Raw genomic sequence first — 21,477 nt, 5'->3', positions numbered from 1 at the left:
AAAGAGAATGGAATGATAAAAAGAACTTGAATATATACTTCCATTACCTATTGCTTTATGTTAAAAAAAATTTAAGGTTTGATAGGTAGTAGCCAACATGTATTGCAAAAAATTACTTATTGGAAAAATTGAAGTCCATATATGTTAACATTTTTGTTAATTCACCAGTTTAAAGGAAATCTGCTTGCTGAAATACCATCATAACATAGTATAAAGCAGTCACCCGTTTTCCATTAAATAACTTCCTTCCTTAGCAAAAAAGCATGCCTGTCTTCCAGGTTCTGTAGTTTCTTGTGTACTATTTATGTAATTTTTCCAGCTTCTGTAACAGTCCCAACATCTGGATGTTTTACAATGATACAAAGTGAATCTACTCTTAAAAAGTGCATTGTGGACATTCCTGTTTAGGGAGTATTCCTGTGAGGACTCTTTCTATGCAGTGCACTGGATCAGCTCCTCCAAGTCCCGTGGAAATGTTGGCAGGGACATCAGACTTCCAGAGATATGGAGGTGCATTCTAAGCCTGTGCTCTCTCACGCTTCTAGGCTGCACCTTTGTGTCATTAATTTTTGTTAGCCTGGTGGTGGCTCCTGGCAGTTTATTCCTTGCCCCAGGGAACAAGGACATCTACATGCTTGACATGTTTCTCACAGAACTGCTCTTTGGCTCGCCTCAGCATGGGGAAAGTTCCAGGAGAGGAAGAGAAAGGCAGTCTTTATGCTGCCCCCATGCAGTCACCAAACAGGTCAGGACAGACAAGTCCAGTTCTTGAGAATAAGGTCTGTTGTATTTTTCCTGGTACTTTGTACCTGTGTCTGGATCTTAGGCCAAGGTCTTTGAAGTCCTCTGCTTCTCTGGAGAACATGGGATGGAATGAGACTTAGAGCATCTCAAAGCTCAAGCAAGATTTTGCAGTTTCCTCTTGACTAGACACGTGATTGCTGAGCTTTCCATTGGTTTCTGGAATTCTGGGAAAGTGTATTTACAGTTTGTGGCCATTTGCTTCTTGCTCTATGGAGAGATCCCACTGGAATTCTCCACTCTGCCATTTTTGCTGATGTTGTACCGAGGTTTTGTATGAACATAGTTCTGTCTTGATGATGCGGTAAACATGGGCTAACAGGAAACCTCCACAGAGTCATGGTAAATAATTGTGAATCTGATATTAGAGAGAACGAGAGCCTTCTGCTCTGAAACCAGACTTTGAATTTGTAGGTGGCCTCCTGGGGCAGATAGTGAAGGGGCGGGCGAGCTGAGTGTTGGAAAACAGGAGCATTCACGACATTAAGAAATCTGTGAAGTTGTAGCATCTGCTGGTGTCAGGGCACCTCCAGAGGGCTGTCCAGGTGTGTGCGTCTCAGAACAAGGAACTGAGCAGGGACAGGGTAAGAGGAAGTACACTTCTAAAGAAGGCAGCAGGCCAGAGAAGACATAGCAGCTCAGACAGCCCCACTCTACACAGGATTAGGCTTATATATCACATAGCTCAGGCTTTTGGGCTCATTTGTATAGTGTGGGCTTTATCTTGCATGTATATATCTGTTATATGCAGTTCTGCATACGGCTTCATGTTTCATATAACCAATAAGCATCTTAAATCCTCACTCATGCAGGGATGTGTATTTTGTGTTATTATATAATGAGTCACGGGCATCTTTAGACTCTGCAGTGCCTCTGTGCAGTGCCTCCAGCCTGTTCTAGCTGCCTATAAGGTGGGGAGATGGTTGTTTTTCACCAACTGGATTTTTTTATATACTAATTTTGTAAGAGTTTATAGCAGACCCTCTGTATCTCACTTTCTGCCCTCTTTTCCTGCCTAAATAGGACTTTTTTTTTAAAAGCAGAAAAGTGTTTGTAATTTGCTGTAGATTAACACATTGATTTCTGCTGCTGTAAGCCTTTTTATTTCCTTTCATCTCCCTCCATCCTTCCCTTCTTTTTTGATGCTGTAAAAACACAAAAAGCTAGCTTTGGTGGCACTCAGGAAGCAGAGACAGGCAGATCTGAGTTTAAGCCAGGGCTGTACAGAGAGACCCTGTCTCAAACAAACAAATAAAAGAAGCAAAACAAACAAACAAAAATCCCCAAAGCAAAAAAACCTTCAAACAGATGACAGACTAAAACAAAAACCCCACAGCTCTTGCCTCAAAGAGGCTAAGAGATAGATAACCTTTTCTGAAGTCAAGTATGGGTTGACCATGGCCCAAGGACAAGTTTAGGTCGCTCCGAATATGTGCTCTAGCATATTAAGTTCATGAAGTTTTTATAGTAAAAGAATGTTCTGGCTTTATTGTCAGCTTTATACAAATTAGAGTCACCTGGGAAGAGATGAGCTAATTTGAGGAACTGGCCTGTGGCCTTGCCTGTGAACTGGTGGTTTTAGTGATGGTGTGGGAGGGCCCAGTCCCTTTTAGCCAGTGGCATACAGGTGGGCCTGGGCTGATCGTGAGCCAGGGAGTAAGCCACGAGCCACATGTCTCCATGCTTCTGCTTTCGTTCCTGCCCTGACTTCTTTGATGGTGAATTATGACTTGGGCGGTAAGATGAGAGAAACCCTTTCCTCCCCTAAGCTGCTTTTGCTCAGACTGTTTTTTTTATTCTTTGGAAATTTTGTACATATTGATCATATTCACTTTCCCTCCCTGAATCTTCCTGGATTCATCCCCACTTCCCTTCCCACCCAACTTTGTGTCCTCCCTCCTCAAGTCCATTGCAGTTTATGCTGCCCAAATATTCCTGGGTGTGTGGAGCACATTTTCAGAGAAAGCTGACCCCGTTTCTTGCAGCAGTTACGAACTGTCAGTAGGCCCTCCGCTAGCGTAGAACTCGGTGTCCCACTCCCCTCTCTGTGCTGGGCTTTCATCTGGTTAGGCTTGTACACATCTGTGTCAGCCTCACAGCTGCTCTGAGTTAGTATGTGCAGCTGCCCAGCTGTGCCCTGAAGACAACATTTCCATGTAGTCAGTCACCTCATTGGCTCTTATACTCTTCCTACCTCCTAGTCTCCAGTGGGCTCTGAGCCTTTAGAGAAGTTCTCAACCTGGGGGTCAAATGACCCTTTCATAGGGGTTGCTTAGCACCATCTGAAATCACAGATATTTACATTACAGTTCATCACAGTAGCAAGGTTATAGTTAGGAAATAGCAATGAAAATAATTTTGTGGTTGGGGTCACTACAACATGAGGAACTGTATTAAAGAGTCAGTGCTTTAGAATGGTTGAGAACCACTGCTTTAGAGGAAGGGGTGTGTTGTCTTTGTTCCTTTTAGATCTGGACATTCTGAGTCTGGTCATTGTTTTATCACAACAGAAAAGCAACCTAGAACACAGAAAAAAGAAAAAAAGACGTCAAAAGACTTGAAAAACATTGACAGGTCAGACAGAGGGGCTGCAGCACAGTGGGGAAGTTTCTGCTCTGGTCAGCTGCTACATCATCTTAGCCTGCGGGCTGGCTGAGCTAGGAGTCTGTGGAGTTAATATACTCCAGTTGTAATGGCCTTGGGCAGACAAAGTCACTCAGTGACTGTTAGTGGGCCGAGATCACATGGCTTTGGATCTGCTGCCTTCCAGCTTGCCTGCTGTCACCTGTGCGCTCCTCAACCTGCCTTTGACAAAGGTTCACACACGGTGCTGCTGCTTCTGGGATTTTAGCTCATGTTCCCTCCCTCCCTCCTTCCCTCCTTCCCATCATCCCTCCCCTCCCTCCTCCCTTCTTTCTTTTTTATCTTATTCTCCTTTGTTCCCTCTCTCCCAGGGCCTGCTATGATCTGTACCCTCACCTGAGGAAAAGCCCCAAATGATTAGTCTGTCAGACTCCACCTCACATTTGGTCTAACTCAGAGGAAGAAATAATTAAAACAGTAAACTTCTTTTGCTTAGATTTTATTAGGGAACTATTAATTGTGCTAAGTATATGAGAGGCCAGGCATTGTGGCCTTTAATTCAAGCACTCAGGAGGCAGAGGCAGGGAGATCTCTGTAAGTTTGAGGCTAGCCTTGTCTATATAGTGAGGTACATAGTGAGACCCTGTCTAAAGAAAAAAAGGATTTGAACAAATATTTACATATATAATATAAAATGCAAATGGATATGTATATGTGTAATAAAATGAAAAAAATTGAGTATAATTATGTACTGCATGATGACATTTTAATTGAGAACTATGTGTGTGACAGTGGTCTAATAAGGTTATGTTACTCAGTGATATAGATCCCTTAGTATGTGTGAACATATCTGTGGTCTTTGCACAGCATCCAAATCACCTAGTTGTTCCTGTCACTAAGAGTAGGACTTATATTCAATATGGCTTTTATTTTCCCTTATTGAAGGCGGAGAGATTTGCTAAATCTTAAGCCTTAGAATAAGCTGACCTTATCCCCTCTCTGACACGCTTTCTCTCTTCTCTTTCCCCTTTGACCACCACATCTCTCCTATGCGACACTGTGTTCATCAGGTCTGCAGACTTTCTAAGGACAGGTAGTAAGGTGGAATGTATCTGAACTTCCAAGTATGATGCTAATTCCTGTACTAGACAGAGGCTTTCAGTGTTTGGAAGCCTGAAAAATCCCACTGTATTTTAAAATACAATTTCAAAAATGTATTTTAAAATGTAAACTTCTTGGCAATTTGAAAATATTTTATCTTGTGATGTGTAAATTATTATTCTTTTAAATATCTGTCCATAATTGATTTGAAAAGGAAGCTTATGATCAAAGCAGTTTAATTGCTCCCTAAGAGTATTTTATATTTTACCGAAGGAACTTTCTTTTTAATTGTAAAAGTGGGACAGTGTGTTGACTACTTATTGCAAGGGAAGATATGGGAAGCGTGTTTCCTAGCATGTTGCTTTAGAGAATGTTAATAATTTGTATGACTACTTAAACTACTCTTATGCTATTATGACTAATGGTATCAACCACTGCAGATTAGACTGTTGAAGTCGAGGAACTTCTTATGGGCCCTGTGTTCTCTAGCACTCTACTTCTCGCCTGCTGCTGTCTTTACAGGACCTTGATCGTGAGGAGTAGGAAGGGTGTGAGCTTGTGAGTCCTGATGGCGCTCTTCTTGGTGTGCAGTCCAGCCTGTCCAGTCATTGCGTTGTTATTGGAGGAATCAGTGTGAGACTGTGGTTCTCATTTCAGTTGTTGAAAGCTGCGGTCTGCTTTAATCAGTTAGGCCATGTGTTAGACAGACAAGGAGTACATCTCAATGCCCAAACTGAGCACTTCCCCTCAGAACAGGATCACATTCTCACTGCTTTATTTAAAACATGAGAGACCTGGACAGAACAATCAAGAGAGAAAAGTACAACCAAATCAGAATGGGAGAAGGAACATTATTTTGATTTATCGATTACCTGATTTTTTTTAAAAAAAAATTTACAGTGACTTTATTGGTAATAGCTTGAAACAAGTTAAGCATTCAGTGCCAATATGTGAGTATAATAACATACTTTCATACAGTACTTGATAATAAAAATAACTATTGATGCATACAACAATATGGATGAAATAAAATTATTTTGCTTAGTGAAATAAGCTTTACAAATATATTGTGCGGTTCTAACTATAAAGTTCTTTGACTGTAAAAAAAACCTTCAACACCTACCAAATAACTACTAGAGCTAATCAACAAATTCAGCCAAGTCATAGAATACAAAATGAACACATAAAAATCAGACATTTCTGTGCAATAATCGGTATTTGAAATTGAACCCATTTATAGCAGCAGCAAAGAGTGAAAATACTTGAAGATAAACTAAGAATATGAAAAAAGCAAGCTGAAAGGAATTGAAAGCAAAAATAAACAGAAAGGTTCATGGACTAGAAGAATTAATATAGTTAAAAATATCTTTATTACCCAAAGCTACACACTAATTCCTATAAAAACTCCAGTGATGGGGCTGAAGATGTGGCTAAGTGGTTAGGAGCACTGTGTGCTCTTGTAAGGACCCAGGTTCAGTTCCAAGCGCTGAACAGTGGCTCACAACCATTTGTAACTCTAGTTTTAAGGGGTCTGATACCTTCTTCTGACCTCTGACAGTGCTAGGCACACATGGAGTACACATACAGGCAAAGTATTTCTATATAAATAAATCTAAAAAATATGAAAACTACAAATGACTTTCTTTACAGATAGAGAAACATAATCATAAAACTCATATGGAATCACAAATGTCCTGAGTAGTCAAAAGCAATTCTGAGAGTGAGCAAAGCCAGACACAACACAGTTTCAGATTTCAAATTACATTATAAAGATACAGTAATCAAAATAGTGTAATACTGCATAAAGACAGAGCAGAGTCCAGAAGGAAACCCCCATATATCTGTCAGAGGCAGTAAGAATGCCCAGTGGAGAGAGGGCAGTCTTCAGCACCGGGTGTTGACAAACACCGGAGATCTACAGAGGAAAGGATGAAACTGGGAATCTTACACCATCCCAAAATTAACAACTCGGAATTGGTTAAAGACTTGTCAGCTAGACCAGGCACTGCAGTAGACCAGATAGTGTAAGACTTCTAGAAGTAGAGGTAGTGAGAACGTTTGGCTATAACACTAAAAATACAGAGTATAAATCTGAAACTGGGCAAGTGGGACAATATAAAACCAAAAGCTTCCTTCTGAACAGCAAAGAAAATAGTCATAAAATGGTAAGACTGCCTAAGGAATTGAAGAAAACAAGGAAACCATTCCTCTCATGAAGGATTTATGTTCAAAGTGTGTAAGGAGGCCCTACAAATCAGTAACTAAAAGCCAAATAACCCAATTTAAAAAATAGAGCAAACTCTTGAGTAGACATTTCTGTAATATGCAGTGACAGAGGAAAGAAAAGAGGCTCAACATCAGGATCGCTAAGGAAATGGGAGCCCAGCTACAGTGAAATCTCATGGTATACCTGTAAGGACAGGATTTATTAGCAAGACACAGGAAATAGTGGTGAGGCTGTGAAGCAATTAGAATATTTATTTGCACATGAAATATTCTGAAGGCAAAGTATAGCGACTGTGACAAATGGTGTAGTGGTGCCCCAAATTAATAGCAAAATACTATACTGTCCAGAAATCTCAGCTATGGACATTTATTCAGAATTGATAGTAAACTCTTGAAGATATTGGCACTTCTGTGTCCACTGCAGACTATTCAGAATGCCTGAGGTGTGGTAGCATTCTTCAGGTGAAGAGATACGAAGATGCTTAGACTCTCACAGTATTTAGCCTCCCAAAGAAGGATCTGCTATCAATAGCAACATAGATGACCCTGGAGGAAGTGTGCTAGCTGAGAAAGACTAGGCCCAGGTGATGCACTGCCCAAGCCTTTACACAAGGTGTCTAAAATATTCAAACTCCTAAGACTGGAACCTAGAGTGGCAGTTGTTGGCATGGGGGTAAGGTGAAACAATGTGGCTACGTGCTGGAGAGCTGAGGCTCATTGTGCCTATAGTTAAAACTGTAGAGTACAATAAGTGCTTGGGTCTCATGTACTGCACACACGCAGTAAGAAAAAAAACCTATGTTCTGTAGTCCAGCAGGTAAGAGTACTTTTGTAGCCAAATCCAAAGGCCCAGTTCAACAGAGTAGTGTGTGTTATAAACAGCAGCCAGGACCGTAACCGCTCAGCCGTCTCTCTAACCCTCCTTTTGTTTTTTGGGACTGCGTCTGATGTAGTGCAGATTAGCCTCAAACTTTCATCTTGTCTCCATCTCCCAAGTGCAGGGACTACAGGCATGTGCTACCACACACTCAGCCAAGGAATTGGATTCTTTGGTTTTTGATTTCCCATAGTCCTGAATGTTCTTAAATTTGTTTGTATCAGAGGTTGACACTGAATCCTTGTTCTTCCTGCCCCTACTTTCCAAATGCTAGGAATACAGTTTTGTGTCACTAGTCTAGCTTCAGGTTCTGTTGTGAGGAGTCCTACCTCCCTTTAAGCACTTTATATCACCTAAATATATTACCCCAAACAAAGCAAAACTAAACTAACCAGCAACCTGGGTTTGATTCTTGGATCCCATGTAACGGGAATGAGAGACCTGACCCCACAAAGTTGTCCTCTGACTTCCACACATACCGTCACATACACACCACACACACTAACAATAACAGAATAAATTAAAATATTCTTACAAGGGTTTGAATTTTAAGATAGAGCAAAATAGAAAAAAAATACAAAAAGCTTTCCAAGTAAACTTTGAAATTTATAGTTATTTTAGTTATTGCTAGTAATTTTTAAAAGTAAAATTACTCATGAATTCTCATTGCCTCTGATGGAATTAACTTTGATACTGAGCAACTATTTAAATCTATGTCACTATTTTCTCTTAAAGGCATTCAGCTGACTCTTCAGTAATAGCCTAGGATCCATGTTAGTTTTAAAAAATACGTTATCTTTCTTGAGCTCTTGAAATTTTTATGTAATGTATTTTGATCGTATTTACTTCCCACTTCATCCTCCTAACTTCATGTCCCTGCATTTGTTTAACTAGCCCATCAAGCCCAATTTATATTGCTCACCTCCTCCTTTATGTGGGCCATCCATTCCAGCACAGCCTGCCTACAAGGGCCATATCCTTAAAGAAAACTCTCCTGCTTTTGAAGGACGTGGATTTTATTAAAGGTCTTCTCTGTATCCATTGAGATGATCATGTGGCTTTTGTTCATGTTTGATTTCTTGTCTATTTGCATGTGTTGAAGCAATCTTAAATCTCTGAGATAAAGCCAGTTTGATAACTGTGAATGATCTTTTTGATATGTACTTATATTTGGTTTGCTCAAGTATTTTGGTGAGAATGTTTGCATCTATGTTCATCCGGGATCTATAGTTTTCAGTTGTTTTGTATTATATGTATGTGTATTTATCTAGTTTTGATATTAAAGTAGTACTGGCTTAATAGAAGGGGTTTGGGAGTGTTCCTTCTATTTTAGAGTAATTTAAGAAGTGTTGATTACAGATCTCTGAAAGTCTGGTAGAATTCTACTGTAAATGCTCCTGGAGCTCAGCTGCTATTTTGTTTGTTTGTTTTTGTTTTCAGTTGGAATAATGTGTTTATTTTTCTTCTATGTCCCAGATCTGTTTTAAGTTACTGATCGTATTATTTTTGTTATGATATCTGATTGTATTGTATTTAATTACAGATTAAAACTTGAAATCAGTAGCAAAAGAAACAGATGAAAATGTTCAAACTGGAGATTAAAAAACATACTAGTGGATGATGGAGATGGAATGTATTATTGAAGAAATTAAGACAGAAATAAAATTTTCTTGGAATTAAATGAAAATATAACATAAGTAAACCTCCGGCATAGGAAAGCAGTCCAAAAAGCAAAACTCTTGAGTGTCTGTATTTAAAAGTCAGAAAGCACAGATAGATAACTTAGTGATGAACCTCAAGAGTTTTGAAAAGCAAGGAAATAAAAGCAACCCCAAAGCAGTAAGACAGAAGAAATAATCAAACTCATGCTGGAAATGAATGAAATGGAAATAAAGTAATGGCTTCTGTGATAGGGAGAATTAGTCTTCCTCAGAGAGCCGCCCTCATTGGTTATCCAGTACCAAGTTGTTAGTCCTTATCTCAGCTACTTTTCTATAGCACCACAAGCAAGGCAACTTATGAAATAAAGACTTTAATGTGCAGCTCTGGTTTCAGAGGTCAGTAGAGTCCATCACGATTATGTTGGGGAGTATGGAAGCAGGCTGAAAGGCGTGCCACTGGAGCAATATCTGAGAACTTATGTGTTGAGACATCAGGGACGAAGGGAGAGAGAGTGTGTGTGTCTCAGTTAGGGGTTTCTATTGCTGTGAAGAGACCATGACCATCACAAATTTTATAAGGAAAACACTCAATTGGGGTGGCTCGCTTACAGTTTCAGAGGTTCAGTTTGTTATCATCATGGCAGGGAGCATGGCAACATGCAGGCAGACATGGTGCTGTCAAAATAACCAAGAGTTTTACATCTTGCAGGCAACAGGAAGTGGTCCCAGTGTCACACTGAGAACCTTGAGCAAAAGAGACCTCGAAGTCCACTTTCACAGTGACACAATTTTTTTTCAACAAGGTCATACCTATTCTAACAAAGCCACACCTCCCTGTAGTGATGCTCCCTTCTGGGGCCATTTTCTTTCAAATCACTACAGAGGGAGAGAGAGAGAGAGGGAGGGAGGGAGGGAGGGAGGGAGGGAGGGAGGGAGGGAGGGAGGAAGAGAGAGAGAGAGAGAAAGAGAGAGAGAGAGAGAGTGAGAGAGAGAGAGAACGAGCATGCTTGCTTGCTGACTGGGGTAGTTTCAGGAACACACCTCTTCCAACAAGGCCACACCTCTGAAGCCTTCCCACATAGTTCTACCAACAGGGGATTAAGTATTTAAATATATTTTTGCCTATGGGGCCATTCTCATTCAAACTACTACAATCCTGAAATTACATACATACAAACAACACTACATGGACTCAGCAGGAAACTGTGTGTGCATGTGTGTATGTATATGTACATATATCCCCGTATTTTGATTAGCTGTATTTGTTTGAACTTGAATGTATTTTCTGTGACACAGTATTTTAAGGTTATACCCAGAACTATATTGATAGCCTTATCCTGGTACTATCAGATGTCTGAGAATTTCATATAACTGTTGTTTATAAGAAGAAATTGATTCTTTTGAAATATTCCAGGCCAATCTAGAAACTCTTAAAGTTTGAGGTCAAAAAGGACTGGCTGTAGGTCTTGTTAGAAGTTATCAGATATCAAAAGGTTTAAGACACTTGAGTAAATATGATCACACATTACTGTGAAATCATTTACTAACACTCATTTAAGAGGAGGCACAATTGAAAGATGAGTACACAAAGTCACGTTAACTCATGGATGCCCCTGAGAAACCTTGAACATAAGCCAGACTTCAGTTTTTCACCAGTGTTTTTATATCAATGCTCAGTGTTTAAAAACTTGGAAATAATTTCCTTCAACTCCTCACCACATTTGCAGTATCTTGTGCATACTTAAAATTTATATTTACATTCTATGAATCTTTTTCTAAAGATTACAATTTTCTTATGTATATTTAATTTTATACTTTCTTAAACAATAAGCAGTTTTTGCTTTGGAACAAAATTACATTTTTAAAAGTTATTGCGATTATATTACATCATCCCATCTTCCCTTTCCTACCTTCAAAACCTCCTCCATACCCCCCTTCGCTCACTTTCAAATTCATGACTTCTTTTTTCATTAATTATTGTTACATATATGTATAAACATATGTTCCTAAATATATAAATACAATCTGCTAAGTCTGTATAATAGTATTTGTGTGTATGTTTTCAGGGATGACCATTTGGTATTGGATAACCAATTAGTATGCTCTTCCTGAGAAAAACTATTTCTCCTGCTCTCAGCATTCCTAAGTTGTCTCTGGTTCTTTATGTAGGGTTGAGGCCTCTTGGGTTTTCCCCAATCCAGTTTAGCATGGCTGTTTTTGTTCTTGTTGAGCTCATGCTAAGCAGGTGTGTTGATGAGACTTCTAGGTGTAGCTTCTGACATTGCTAGGAGATACAATCCCACAGCAAGCTCTCTAATCTTTTCTGGCTTTTTACCATCTTTCCATCCCATTTTTCTGGAACATTCCTTGAGCCTTGGTTGTAGGAGTTATTTCATAGTAGTGACACCACAACCCTGCATCTTGTTTAGATGTGGTTTTCTGTAGTGGTCTCCATCTTTTGCAAAGAGAAGTTTCCCTAATGAGAGGGTGAGAACTACACTTATCTGTGGGTATAAGGACAATTATTTAAACTGTAGTTAGGGATTATGTTGGCTTAGTAAAGTGGTGATTGTAGGTTCTCTTCCAAGATCCATGACCTTACTCACCCTGGGTAATTTCCTAGGTCTCTAGTACCAGTTGAGTGGGTCTTAAGTCCAATGAGAGAGATGCTAATTACCACCAACATATGCATGCCACCACTGTCCCCATAGGGTTATTGTGTCAGATAATCGTTGTTGTACTTCATAGGCATCATAGCTCAGTAGGACTGTTGGCTGCTTCCCTAATTGGGAACTGTAAGTACTCAAGGAGCCTTTCAGGAACTGTCCAGCTCAGGGGCCTCTGCACCCCTACATCTGCAGTACATGATGCCTTCAGCAAATAGGGGACAACCAAGGTCAGTAGCAATAGCCTATAGTGTATTAAGAATCTGTTGGAGAACTCTGACAACTCAAAAGAGTGCTTCTCATGCCTGGTGTTGGGGTTTTTATTGGATGGGTTTTTACTCTTGGAGGGAGCCTTAGCCCAGATGAAAGAATTTCATATATGTGTATTTATACACAGCCTATGTATATTATAAGATTTTTTAAAAAGTAGATCGGTAGGACTTCTTGAAAAAGTCCTTATGACTTTTTCAGACATCCTCACTGTTATTTTACCCTCTTCTCTCTTTCGATATTTACCCCTTTACAGGATAGTTTTATGTCAACTTGACACAAGCTCAAGTTGTCTGAGAGGCAAGAACCTTAATTTAAAAAATGCCTCCACAAGATAGAGCTGCAGGCAAGCCTGTAGGGATCGATGGGGGAGGTTTTAGCCCATTGTGGGTGATGTCATCCCTGGGCTGGTGGTCCTGGGTTCTGTAAGAAAACAGGCTGAGCAAGCCATGGGAGCATGAGTAGTAAGCAGCACCCTTCCGTGATCCAGCTCTGCTTGTATTTCTGCCCTGACTTCCTTCACTGATGAACAGTGATATGGAAGCATAAACCCTATAAACCCTTTCCTCCCCAAGTTTCTTTGGTCCTGGTGTTTCATCATGGATGTAGTGGCCCTAAGACAACCCACACCCATTTTTCCCATTTCCCCAATTAGATCACTGTTATTCTGCTGTTCTCCTTTGTATTGCTCCCTCAACCCATCACCCTGACATCACATCTGACATTTGTCTTTTTAAAAATCTGCCTCCCCCTTTTATTAAACATAGATTTTTTTCTCATATAGCATAATCTGAATACAGTTTTCCCTCTCCACTCCTCCACACCTCTTCTCCCATCCAGATCTATTGATGGAGAGAGGGCCTGCTTTTTGTCCTGGTTGCCCGGCTAGCTTACACCTGAAATAACCACACAGAAATTGTATTCATTAAAACACGGCTTGGCCCATTAGCTCTAGTTTCTTATTCTTACATCTTAATTTAACCCATTTCTATTAATCTGTATATCACCATGAGGTCATGGCTTACTGGGAAAGATGTCTGATTCTGGTGACTCCATGGCGGCTCTCTCACTCTGCTTTCTTCCTCCCAGAATTCAGTTCTGTCTCCTCCTCCTACCTAAGTTCTGCCCTATCACCAAGCCCAAAGCAGTTTCTTTATTAACCAATGAAAGCAACACAAATACAGAAGGACCTCCTACACCACAGATCCACTCCTTTCTGTCTCTCATGAGAAAGCTTCTAAGAGACAGCAAAACAAAATAAAGTATAATAAGATAAAACAAAAACCGTCATATTGACGTTAGACAAACGAAGCCATGAGAACAATAAAAGAGCTCCAAGAGAAGGCACATGGATCAGAGATCCTCCGTTTACAAGGTCAGGAGTCCCATGAAAGCATTAAGCTGAAAGCTACAGTGTGTCTACAGAGGACCTGGTGTGGACCTGTGTAGACCTTATGATTGCTGTTTCAGTCTCTGTGAGTTCATGTGAGCTTCGCTCAGTTGTTTTAGAGGGCCTTGTTCACCTGGTATCCTCTGCCCCCTCCTTCTGCCTCCTCTTCCACAGGCACCCTGAGCTCTGAGAGGAAGGATTTGGTAGAGACATTTCCGTTAGAGATGTGCATTCTGTGAGAATCTTTGTGTGATGTCTGGCTGGAGGTCTTTGTATATGTGCGGAGGAGGAATCCTCTGACAATGGCTAAATGGCTGAGTAAGGCACTGTCCTGAGGGTAGCAGAATATCAGTAGAAGCCATTTTATTCTTTTGTTTTGGACTAGTAGTATTTGGACTTACCCTGGATCTCTGAGCTATCTAGTGTCTGATTCTTGGTCACCCAAGGAGTGTCAGTTATGGGTTCCATCTCACGGAGTGGGCCTTAAATCAAATCAGACATTGCTTGGCCCCTTCCATAAGGTTTGTGCCACCATTGTCTTAATATATTTTGCAGGCAGGACAGATTATAGATCAAGATTTCATGGCTGAATTTGTGTTTAAGTTTCTCTTTAGGTAGCCTGCAGAGTACCTTTCCTTGTCAAAGACAGTAGAACATGGGGCTGACAGCACTATGTAGGCATTAGCTCAACTTCTCCAGTCAGTTGTGTGGGTGCTGTTCTCAATTGGGACCTTGCTATTAGTTTGTGGAGAGCTATTATTTATGGATAATTTACATTGGTATAGATCTTTGTATATTGATACAAGTTCAAATTATATTTGTTATATTGAATATGCTCCTATTTCTGTTTACAATATTTGTACACCTGTGTATTTTATCATATTATACGCATGCATGCTTCTACCTCTAGTTAAGACATTTTGTATATTGATGCAATTTTAGGGTATTATCATATTGCATTATATATTTCTACCTCTGATCAAGATATTTATACATTGTTTACATTTTGAGGTCATTGTCCTCCTTTACTGTACAGTTGTTTAAACAATGTTTAATATTCTGATATGAAGTTTTAATCTATAAGTTATTTAGGTATTAAGTATTAAAAGTCAATTCATGTTTGTAATACTTTTAGTCAGACTAATTAGGCTCTTTAGATACATAGAGATTGTATTCTGTAGATAGGTAACCTTCAGCTACTTCAAAGATTTGTATAATATGGCATTTAAATAACTTAGGGTTCTGTTGACGCAAAACACTATTGCTTCTGGCAGCACCAATCTATTCCTGAGAGAATGTTGAGCATCAAAGACACTCCACTTGGAGTTTTCTTTTTTTCTTGGTACAACTGGCCTTTGGTTAAGGAACTGCCCATGCCTTGACCACTGACAAAGTGCACGATGTCAGGACTCGACAAGCAGGATGCAAGTAAAAAGACTGCCACATCTTGCCAAGTTAGGGTAAGATGGTTCTGAAAATTTTCCTGCCTCTGAAAATGGTCTGACAATTACGCTAGGCCTTAGCCAAAGTTGATTGCTTCAACATTGCAAATGAGACTTTGGGTGATTGCTCAGGCAGTCAGTTGTCTCTATCATCTGCTGCACATTATGGAAAGCTGCTTGATTGCACCTCCTGCCAAGTCAAGTAATATATCCCTTCTCAGGCCTTCAATGGGGTTGAAGACTATCTAATCTAATTAGTTACTGTCTTCTTAGATCTAGCCAAGCCATTTCCAATACAAGACTTAGACTCCTTAGGCTAGAATATTTATTAAAACATTAGGATATGGCCAGGTGGTGGTGGTGCATGCCTTTCATCTCAGCACTCAGGAGGCAGAGGCAGGCAGATCTTTGTGAGTTTGAGGTCAGCCTGGTCTACAAGAACTAGTTCCAGGACAAGCTCCAAAGCTACAGAAAACCCTGTCTCAAAAAACAACAACAACAACAAAACAAAAACAAAGAAAACACCCAAAAAGCAAAAAAAAAAAAAAAAAAAAGAAAGAAAGAAAGAAAAGAAAGGATATGTTCCTTGCTTAATATTGTTTATGCTGATTGTAATTCTAACTTTATACTTGATATCTGTTCCTAGTGTACATAATTTTGTATTGGGTTTGGAACTCTCTTATTTAAACAAAAGGGGGAGGTACTGTGGGAGCTCCTTCAGCCAATAGCCTTTAAGATACAAGCCCACTTGTGCATAGTCTTTTATCCTTACTGTAAGTGCAGCTGTAAAGCGCGCACTCACTGTCTTGCTTCTGGCTCTTGCTTCTGGCTGCTATATTCAGTTCCTGTTCCCCGTTCTTGAAGAGGACAGTGATCTAGGACAGTGATCTCTGAGTCTCCCCTAAATAAATAACCCTTTATTATACATAATTCTGAACTAGTGTGGGATTATTTTGTAACTTTCATCATCAGATGATGAACATTTAAGTGTTAGCCAATTGAGTTTCGTCTATTGAGAATTCTCTGTTTAGAACTCTATCCCATTTTTTGATTATGTTTTTATTTATTTATTTATTTATTTATTTTTATTGAAAAATTTCCACCTTCTCCCCGCCTCCCATTTCTCTCCCCCTCCCCCATTTTTCTCCCCCTCCCCCAACTCCCTTCCCCCTCCCTTTCCAGTCTGAAGAGCAGTCAGGGTTCCCTGCCCTGTGGGAAGTCCAAGGTCCTCCCCCGTCCATCCTGATCTAGGAAGGTGAGCATCCAAACAGGTTAGGCTCCCACAAAGCCAGTGCATGCGGTAGGATCAAAACCCAGTGCCATTGTCCTTGGCTTCTCATCAGCCCTCATTGTCCGCCATGTTCAGAGAGTCCGGTTTTATCCCATGCTTTTTCAGTCCCAGTCCAGCTGGCCTTGGTGAGCTGTGATTATGTTTTTTGATACCTCTTTTTTATAATTTGTATATTAGTCCTCTGTTGGATGTGGAGTTGGCAAAAATCTTTTCCCATTCTGCAGGGTGCTACTTTGTTTGAGTAATGGTTTCCTTAGCCTTACAGAGGCTTTTTAGTTTTATGAGTTCCCTTTTATTAAATGTTGGTCTTAGTGCCTGCATTAATGGTGTTCTCTTCAGAAAGTCTTCTCTTGTTCCACTGCATTCAAGGCCATTCCCCACTTTCTCTTCTGTTAGGTTCAGTATATCTGGTTTTATGTTGAGGGCTTTGATCCATTTGGAGTTGAGTTTTGTGCATGGTGATAGATATGGATCTTTTTGCATTCTTCTAACTACTGAAAGCCAGTTTGACCAGTACCATTTGTTGAAGATGCTTTCTTTTTTCCAGTGCATATTTCTGTCTTCTTTACCAGAAACCAGTGTCCATAGGTGTGAGTTTCTGTCTAGATATTCACATTGACTCCATTGATCAATATGTCTGTTTTTGTGCTGGTATCATGCTGGTTTTACTTCTATAGTTCTGTAGTACAAATTGAAATCGGGTAGTGTTACTTCCCACTCTTCTTTTATTATTCAGGATTGTTTAAGCTATCTTGGGTCATTTGTGTTTTCATCTGAAGCTGAAAATTACCTTTTTAAGATCTGTAAAGAATTGTGTTGGAAATTTTCGGGGGATTGCATTGAATCTGTAGATTGTTTTTGGCAGAATGGCCATTTTTACTATATTAATGTTACTGATGCATGTGTATGGGAGATTTTTCTATTTTCTGATATCTCTGATTTCTTTCTTCAATAAATTTTTTATGAAACAAATCTTTCACTTGTTTGATTAGAGTTATCACAAGATATTTTATATTATTTGAAGCTGTCGTGAAAGGTGTTGTTTCCCTGATTTCTTTCTCAGCCCATTTGTCATTTGAATATAGGAGGAATACTAATTTTTGTGTGTTAATTTTGTATCCAGCTACTTTGCTGAAGGTGTTTATTAGCTGTAGGGTTTCCCCGTAGTTTTTTTTATATCACTTATGTTTACTATCGTATCATCTGCAAGTAAAGATACTGTGACTTCTTCCTTTCCAATTTGTATTCCCTTGATGTCCTTCAATTGCCTAATTGCTTCAGCTAAGACTTCAAGTACTATATTGAATAGGTATGAAGAAACTGGACAACCTTGGCTTCACAAGGGTTTTACAGAAATGACAGTGACTTTTTAAAAGGAAGGTATCCCCAAAGCTCTGAAAGTCGCGTCTCCTCCACTGGAATACTCGTGATTCCTGTGGGTGAGCCTAGAGATTTCGCCAGCTGTACTTTCACTGTATAGTTCTGTGGAATGTAGCAATCTTTTATGATTTTATTGAAAATATTTTCTGGGTCTTTGACTGGGATTCTTCTTCTAGTTTCATTATTTTTAGGTTTGGTCTTTTCATAGTGTCCCAGATTTTCTGGATGTTTTGTGTCAGGAACTTTTTAGATTTAACAGTTTTTGACCAATGTTTCTATTTCTTCTATTGTATCTTCTGTGCCTGAGAATTTTTTTTCTTCCATCTCTTGTATTCTTTTGGTAAAGCCTACTTCAGTAGTTATTGTTCAGATTCTCAAACCTTTCATTTCTATTATTCACTGTTTGTGTTTTCTTAATTGATTCTGTTGGGGATGGGATCAGGGAAAAAAGGAAGACTGGAGCAGGTTTTCTGCTACAGAGCTGGGATGAGACTGGGGTATTGGATCCAGAGAAGCAGAAGGAAAGGTGTGTATCCACCCTGGACCTACTTGTTTCCTGGCAAGAGCAGACCTTGGTTGTGTTAGCAGGTGGTGCCTACTGCAGTTGGGGACTGGGCCAAAGCAAGAAGTAGGGGTATGGAGGGTAGAAGGGAAGGTCTGTGATATCAACAGGAGATAAGATGGGGTGCAGTGAAGGCTTCCACAGGTGCTCTGCTGCAGAATTGGGGTGAGACTGGGGGATTGGGCCTAGGGGGAACAGAGAGAGTCATTTGTCATTCTGGGTCTCCGTTACCTCACTCAATGTGATTCTTTCTAATATTATTCTTTAGTGTACATGAAGCACATCTTCATTATCCTTAAGTTTCATACCTGCTGTCAAAAGGGTGACAGTCAGCATTGCTGCGCACAGGGCTGTAGAATAGGATGTCGAGTTCTTAGGGCATTTGCCCAGGAGAGGTAGAGCTGGGTCACATGGTAAATTTACTTTCTTCTCCATACTCTTTCATTCCCAGCAACAATGAACGAGGGTTCCCTTTACCCACAACTTCACCAGTGTTTATTCTCAGTTGGTTTGTTGATCTTAGATTCTGATAGTGTGAGATGGAATCGCAAGTTTGTTTTAGTTGCTTTTGCCTAATTGGTAAAGATGACAAACTCTTTTTGAGGCATTTCTTGGCCAGTTTTATGTCTTCTATTGGGAACTCTGTTCAGACCCCTAGCCCACTTTTCAATTTACTTTTTATTGAACATTTTTTTTCATACACTATATTCTGATCACTGTGTTTCCTCTCTCATCTCCTCCCAGATCCTTCCAACCTCTCCAATCTTTCTACTCCGTGGCTTCTTTTTCTCTCTTTAGAAAACAGGCAATAACAAAACAAATCAGATTAAAACAAAACAAACAAAAAGCATGAGAAACACATATACCAAATCCATAAAAAGCATAAACCATAGTATATAAGCAAAGACCAGTAAGGTTAAAAAAATGTATGCCTAAACAAGCATCATGAGACTAAAGATACCATTGAGTTCCTTTTGTGGTGCCCATCTACTTCTGGACACGAGGCCTTCCCCTAACGATGATGCGTCTACTCAGTGAGACTCTGTTGAAGAAACTAATTTTCCCTTTGTGAGTGATTGTCAGTTGTAGATAGCTTCTGGGTTAGGGATAGGAGCTATGTCTATTTCTCCTGTCAGCACTGGGATTCATCTTAGATCTAGAATTGGCCCTAGAATCTTGCATGGACTGTGCTTGTAGTTCTGGCTGTCCTGGAACTTGCTTTGTAGACCAGGCTGGCCTCAAACTCATAGAGATCTGCCTGCCTCTGCCTCCCAAGTGCTGGGATTAATGGTGTGTGCCACCAGGTGTCACTGAATGTTTCTACAGCAGACTTCTGCTATTAGTTTGCAGATTAAGGACTCTCCTAAATGCGTGTAAAAACCTTTAGAATGCTGAAAATAAGACATATTTGAAATTATGTCTGAAAACTAAAACCATGACTTTGTATCTCTTTAATCAGTTGCAGTACATGTAGTGCTGGAGCCCAGCTGGTGACATGGGAACTGGAAACTTCAGTACTCTACGACGCTGTGAGCTGCAGTGTTTCCAGTCTCTAACTGCTCCTTTTCTGTCTCTTTACTAGGCCTATGCAGCGGTGTTACAGCAACAAGCTAAGGACAGCAGACAAAGTTCAACAGGAATAGCTTGTTTTGGCACCTCTCTCCCAGAAGAAAAACTCAATGACTTTCGTGATGAGCAAATTGGACAGTTGCAAGAGCTGATGCAGGAAGCTACTAAACCCAATCGGCAGTTTAGTATCACTGAGTCAACAAAACCTAAATTGTGATACATAAATCTTAACGAAGCATGTTAAATTTATAACCTTATACCTCGTCTCTCATTGGCTCTTTAAGACATATCACTGCCGCTTTAGTGGAATAGTATCTTATTTTTGGACAGTCTGAATGATTCATTGATCAAGATCACAAAGGGTACACTGTGCTGTCACTGGAATAATGTATTTGCTGTGTGGAATGTAATTTTGTGGCATTTAATTTTTGGACTAAAAGCTGTAAAGAAGAACACACTTTGGAATTGTACTGAAAATTTCTCTTTTGTATAGGAATGTTTTAAATTCTATTCCCATCAAGCATTAGCTCGTGGTTTGTTTCTAGTTTCATCAGTTAAATAAATAAATCATGATACTGGTAGATGTGAATTTCAGTAAGTTTATCATTAGATGTATTGTCATTCTGAACGTCCCACCATGTCTCCTTCAATAGTGCACTCCTGGCTACCACTCAGAACGTCCTCTTTGAGTCACTTAGAATGCAAGTTTAAAGAAGAGCTTTAAGATTTAAATTTTGAGAATTTCAGTCATTGCCTAAAGGGTGGGGAGATGAAAATTACTATGTTGACTTATACATTTAAAAATAAAATACCTATCAAGACCTGAGTGTAAGCTGGGCAACTGATTGGATACTGGAATAATAGAAGTTGGGCCAGGGAGCTGTTTCCATTGGTAAAATGTTTTCTGGGAAAGCACAAAGACTCAAGTGCAGATCTCTAGAACCTACATGAAGAGCAGGCATGGGGCTGCATGCTGTGAACCTACGGATGAGGATGCAAAGACATGCACATCCCTGTGACTCTCCAGCCAGCCTGTGGGTTCCGGGATCAGTGAGACCTACTTCCAAAAAGTGGGGATCAATAGAGGAAGAGCCTTCTGTAGATTTACATGTGACACCTTCCGTAAGGTAGGTTCTATAGATTGACTATGTGACACCTTCTGTAAGACAGGTTCTACAGATTGACTATGTGACACCTTCTGTAAGGTAGGTTCTATAGATTGAGTACATGACCCCTTCTGTAAGAAAGGTTCTATAGACAAAAAGGGTCTGGGGGAGCTGCAGTGTGGTCTAGGTCACCAGGCTGTTAACCAAATCTGATCCCAGCCTTCCAGGCTGATAGCAGCTTGTGCATCTCCTCCTTTGAGGGAACAACCCAGTGTGTTTAATTTTCCAGGTTCTCCTAGCTTATCTGTGAGCTCAAGGACCACTGTGCCTCCTACACAGAACTAAACCTTATTTTTAAAATTCAAGTCTGTTTTTCAAATTGTATGTGATATTTCCAATCATATTAAAAATTTATTTTTCTTCCCTTCTCAATAACTGAATGATATTAACATAAACCTAATGTATCAGCTAATCTAATTCACCTTAGATTTTACATTTCCCTAGAGGCTTGCTTATTAGGAGTTCTGAAGCGCCATGTGGTAGATTGCCAGG

At 39.9% G+C, this 21,477-nt stretch overlaps 1 protein-coding gene across 1 annotated transcript in view; it reads left to right on the top strand.

Annotated features, from left to right (window-relative positions):
* Sdhaf3 (succinate dehydrogenase complex assembly factor 3) overlaps nucleotides 1-20,400 on the top strand; it is a 36,196-nt gene extending 15,796 nt beyond the window's left edge. The window contains exon 2 of the mRNA XM_057783437.1: nucleotides 19,833-20,400. Coding sequence (XP_057639420.1) covers nucleotides 19,833-20,036 — 204 coding nt within the window. The 3' untranslated portion in view covers nucleotides 20,037-20,400. The remainder of the gene's footprint in view (nucleotides 1-19,832) is intronic.
* Nucleotides 20,401-21,477: the final 1,077 nt, after the last annotated feature.

This window comes from Chionomys nivalis, chromosome 1 (genome assembly GCF_950005125.1).
Source record: "Chionomys nivalis chromosome 1, mChiNiv1.1, whole genome shotgun sequence".
Taxonomy (NCBI): Eukaryota; Metazoa; Chordata; class Mammalia; order Rodentia; family Cricetidae; genus Chionomys; species Chionomys nivalis.
This window is presented reverse-complemented; position numbering and strand designations above follow the sequence as displayed.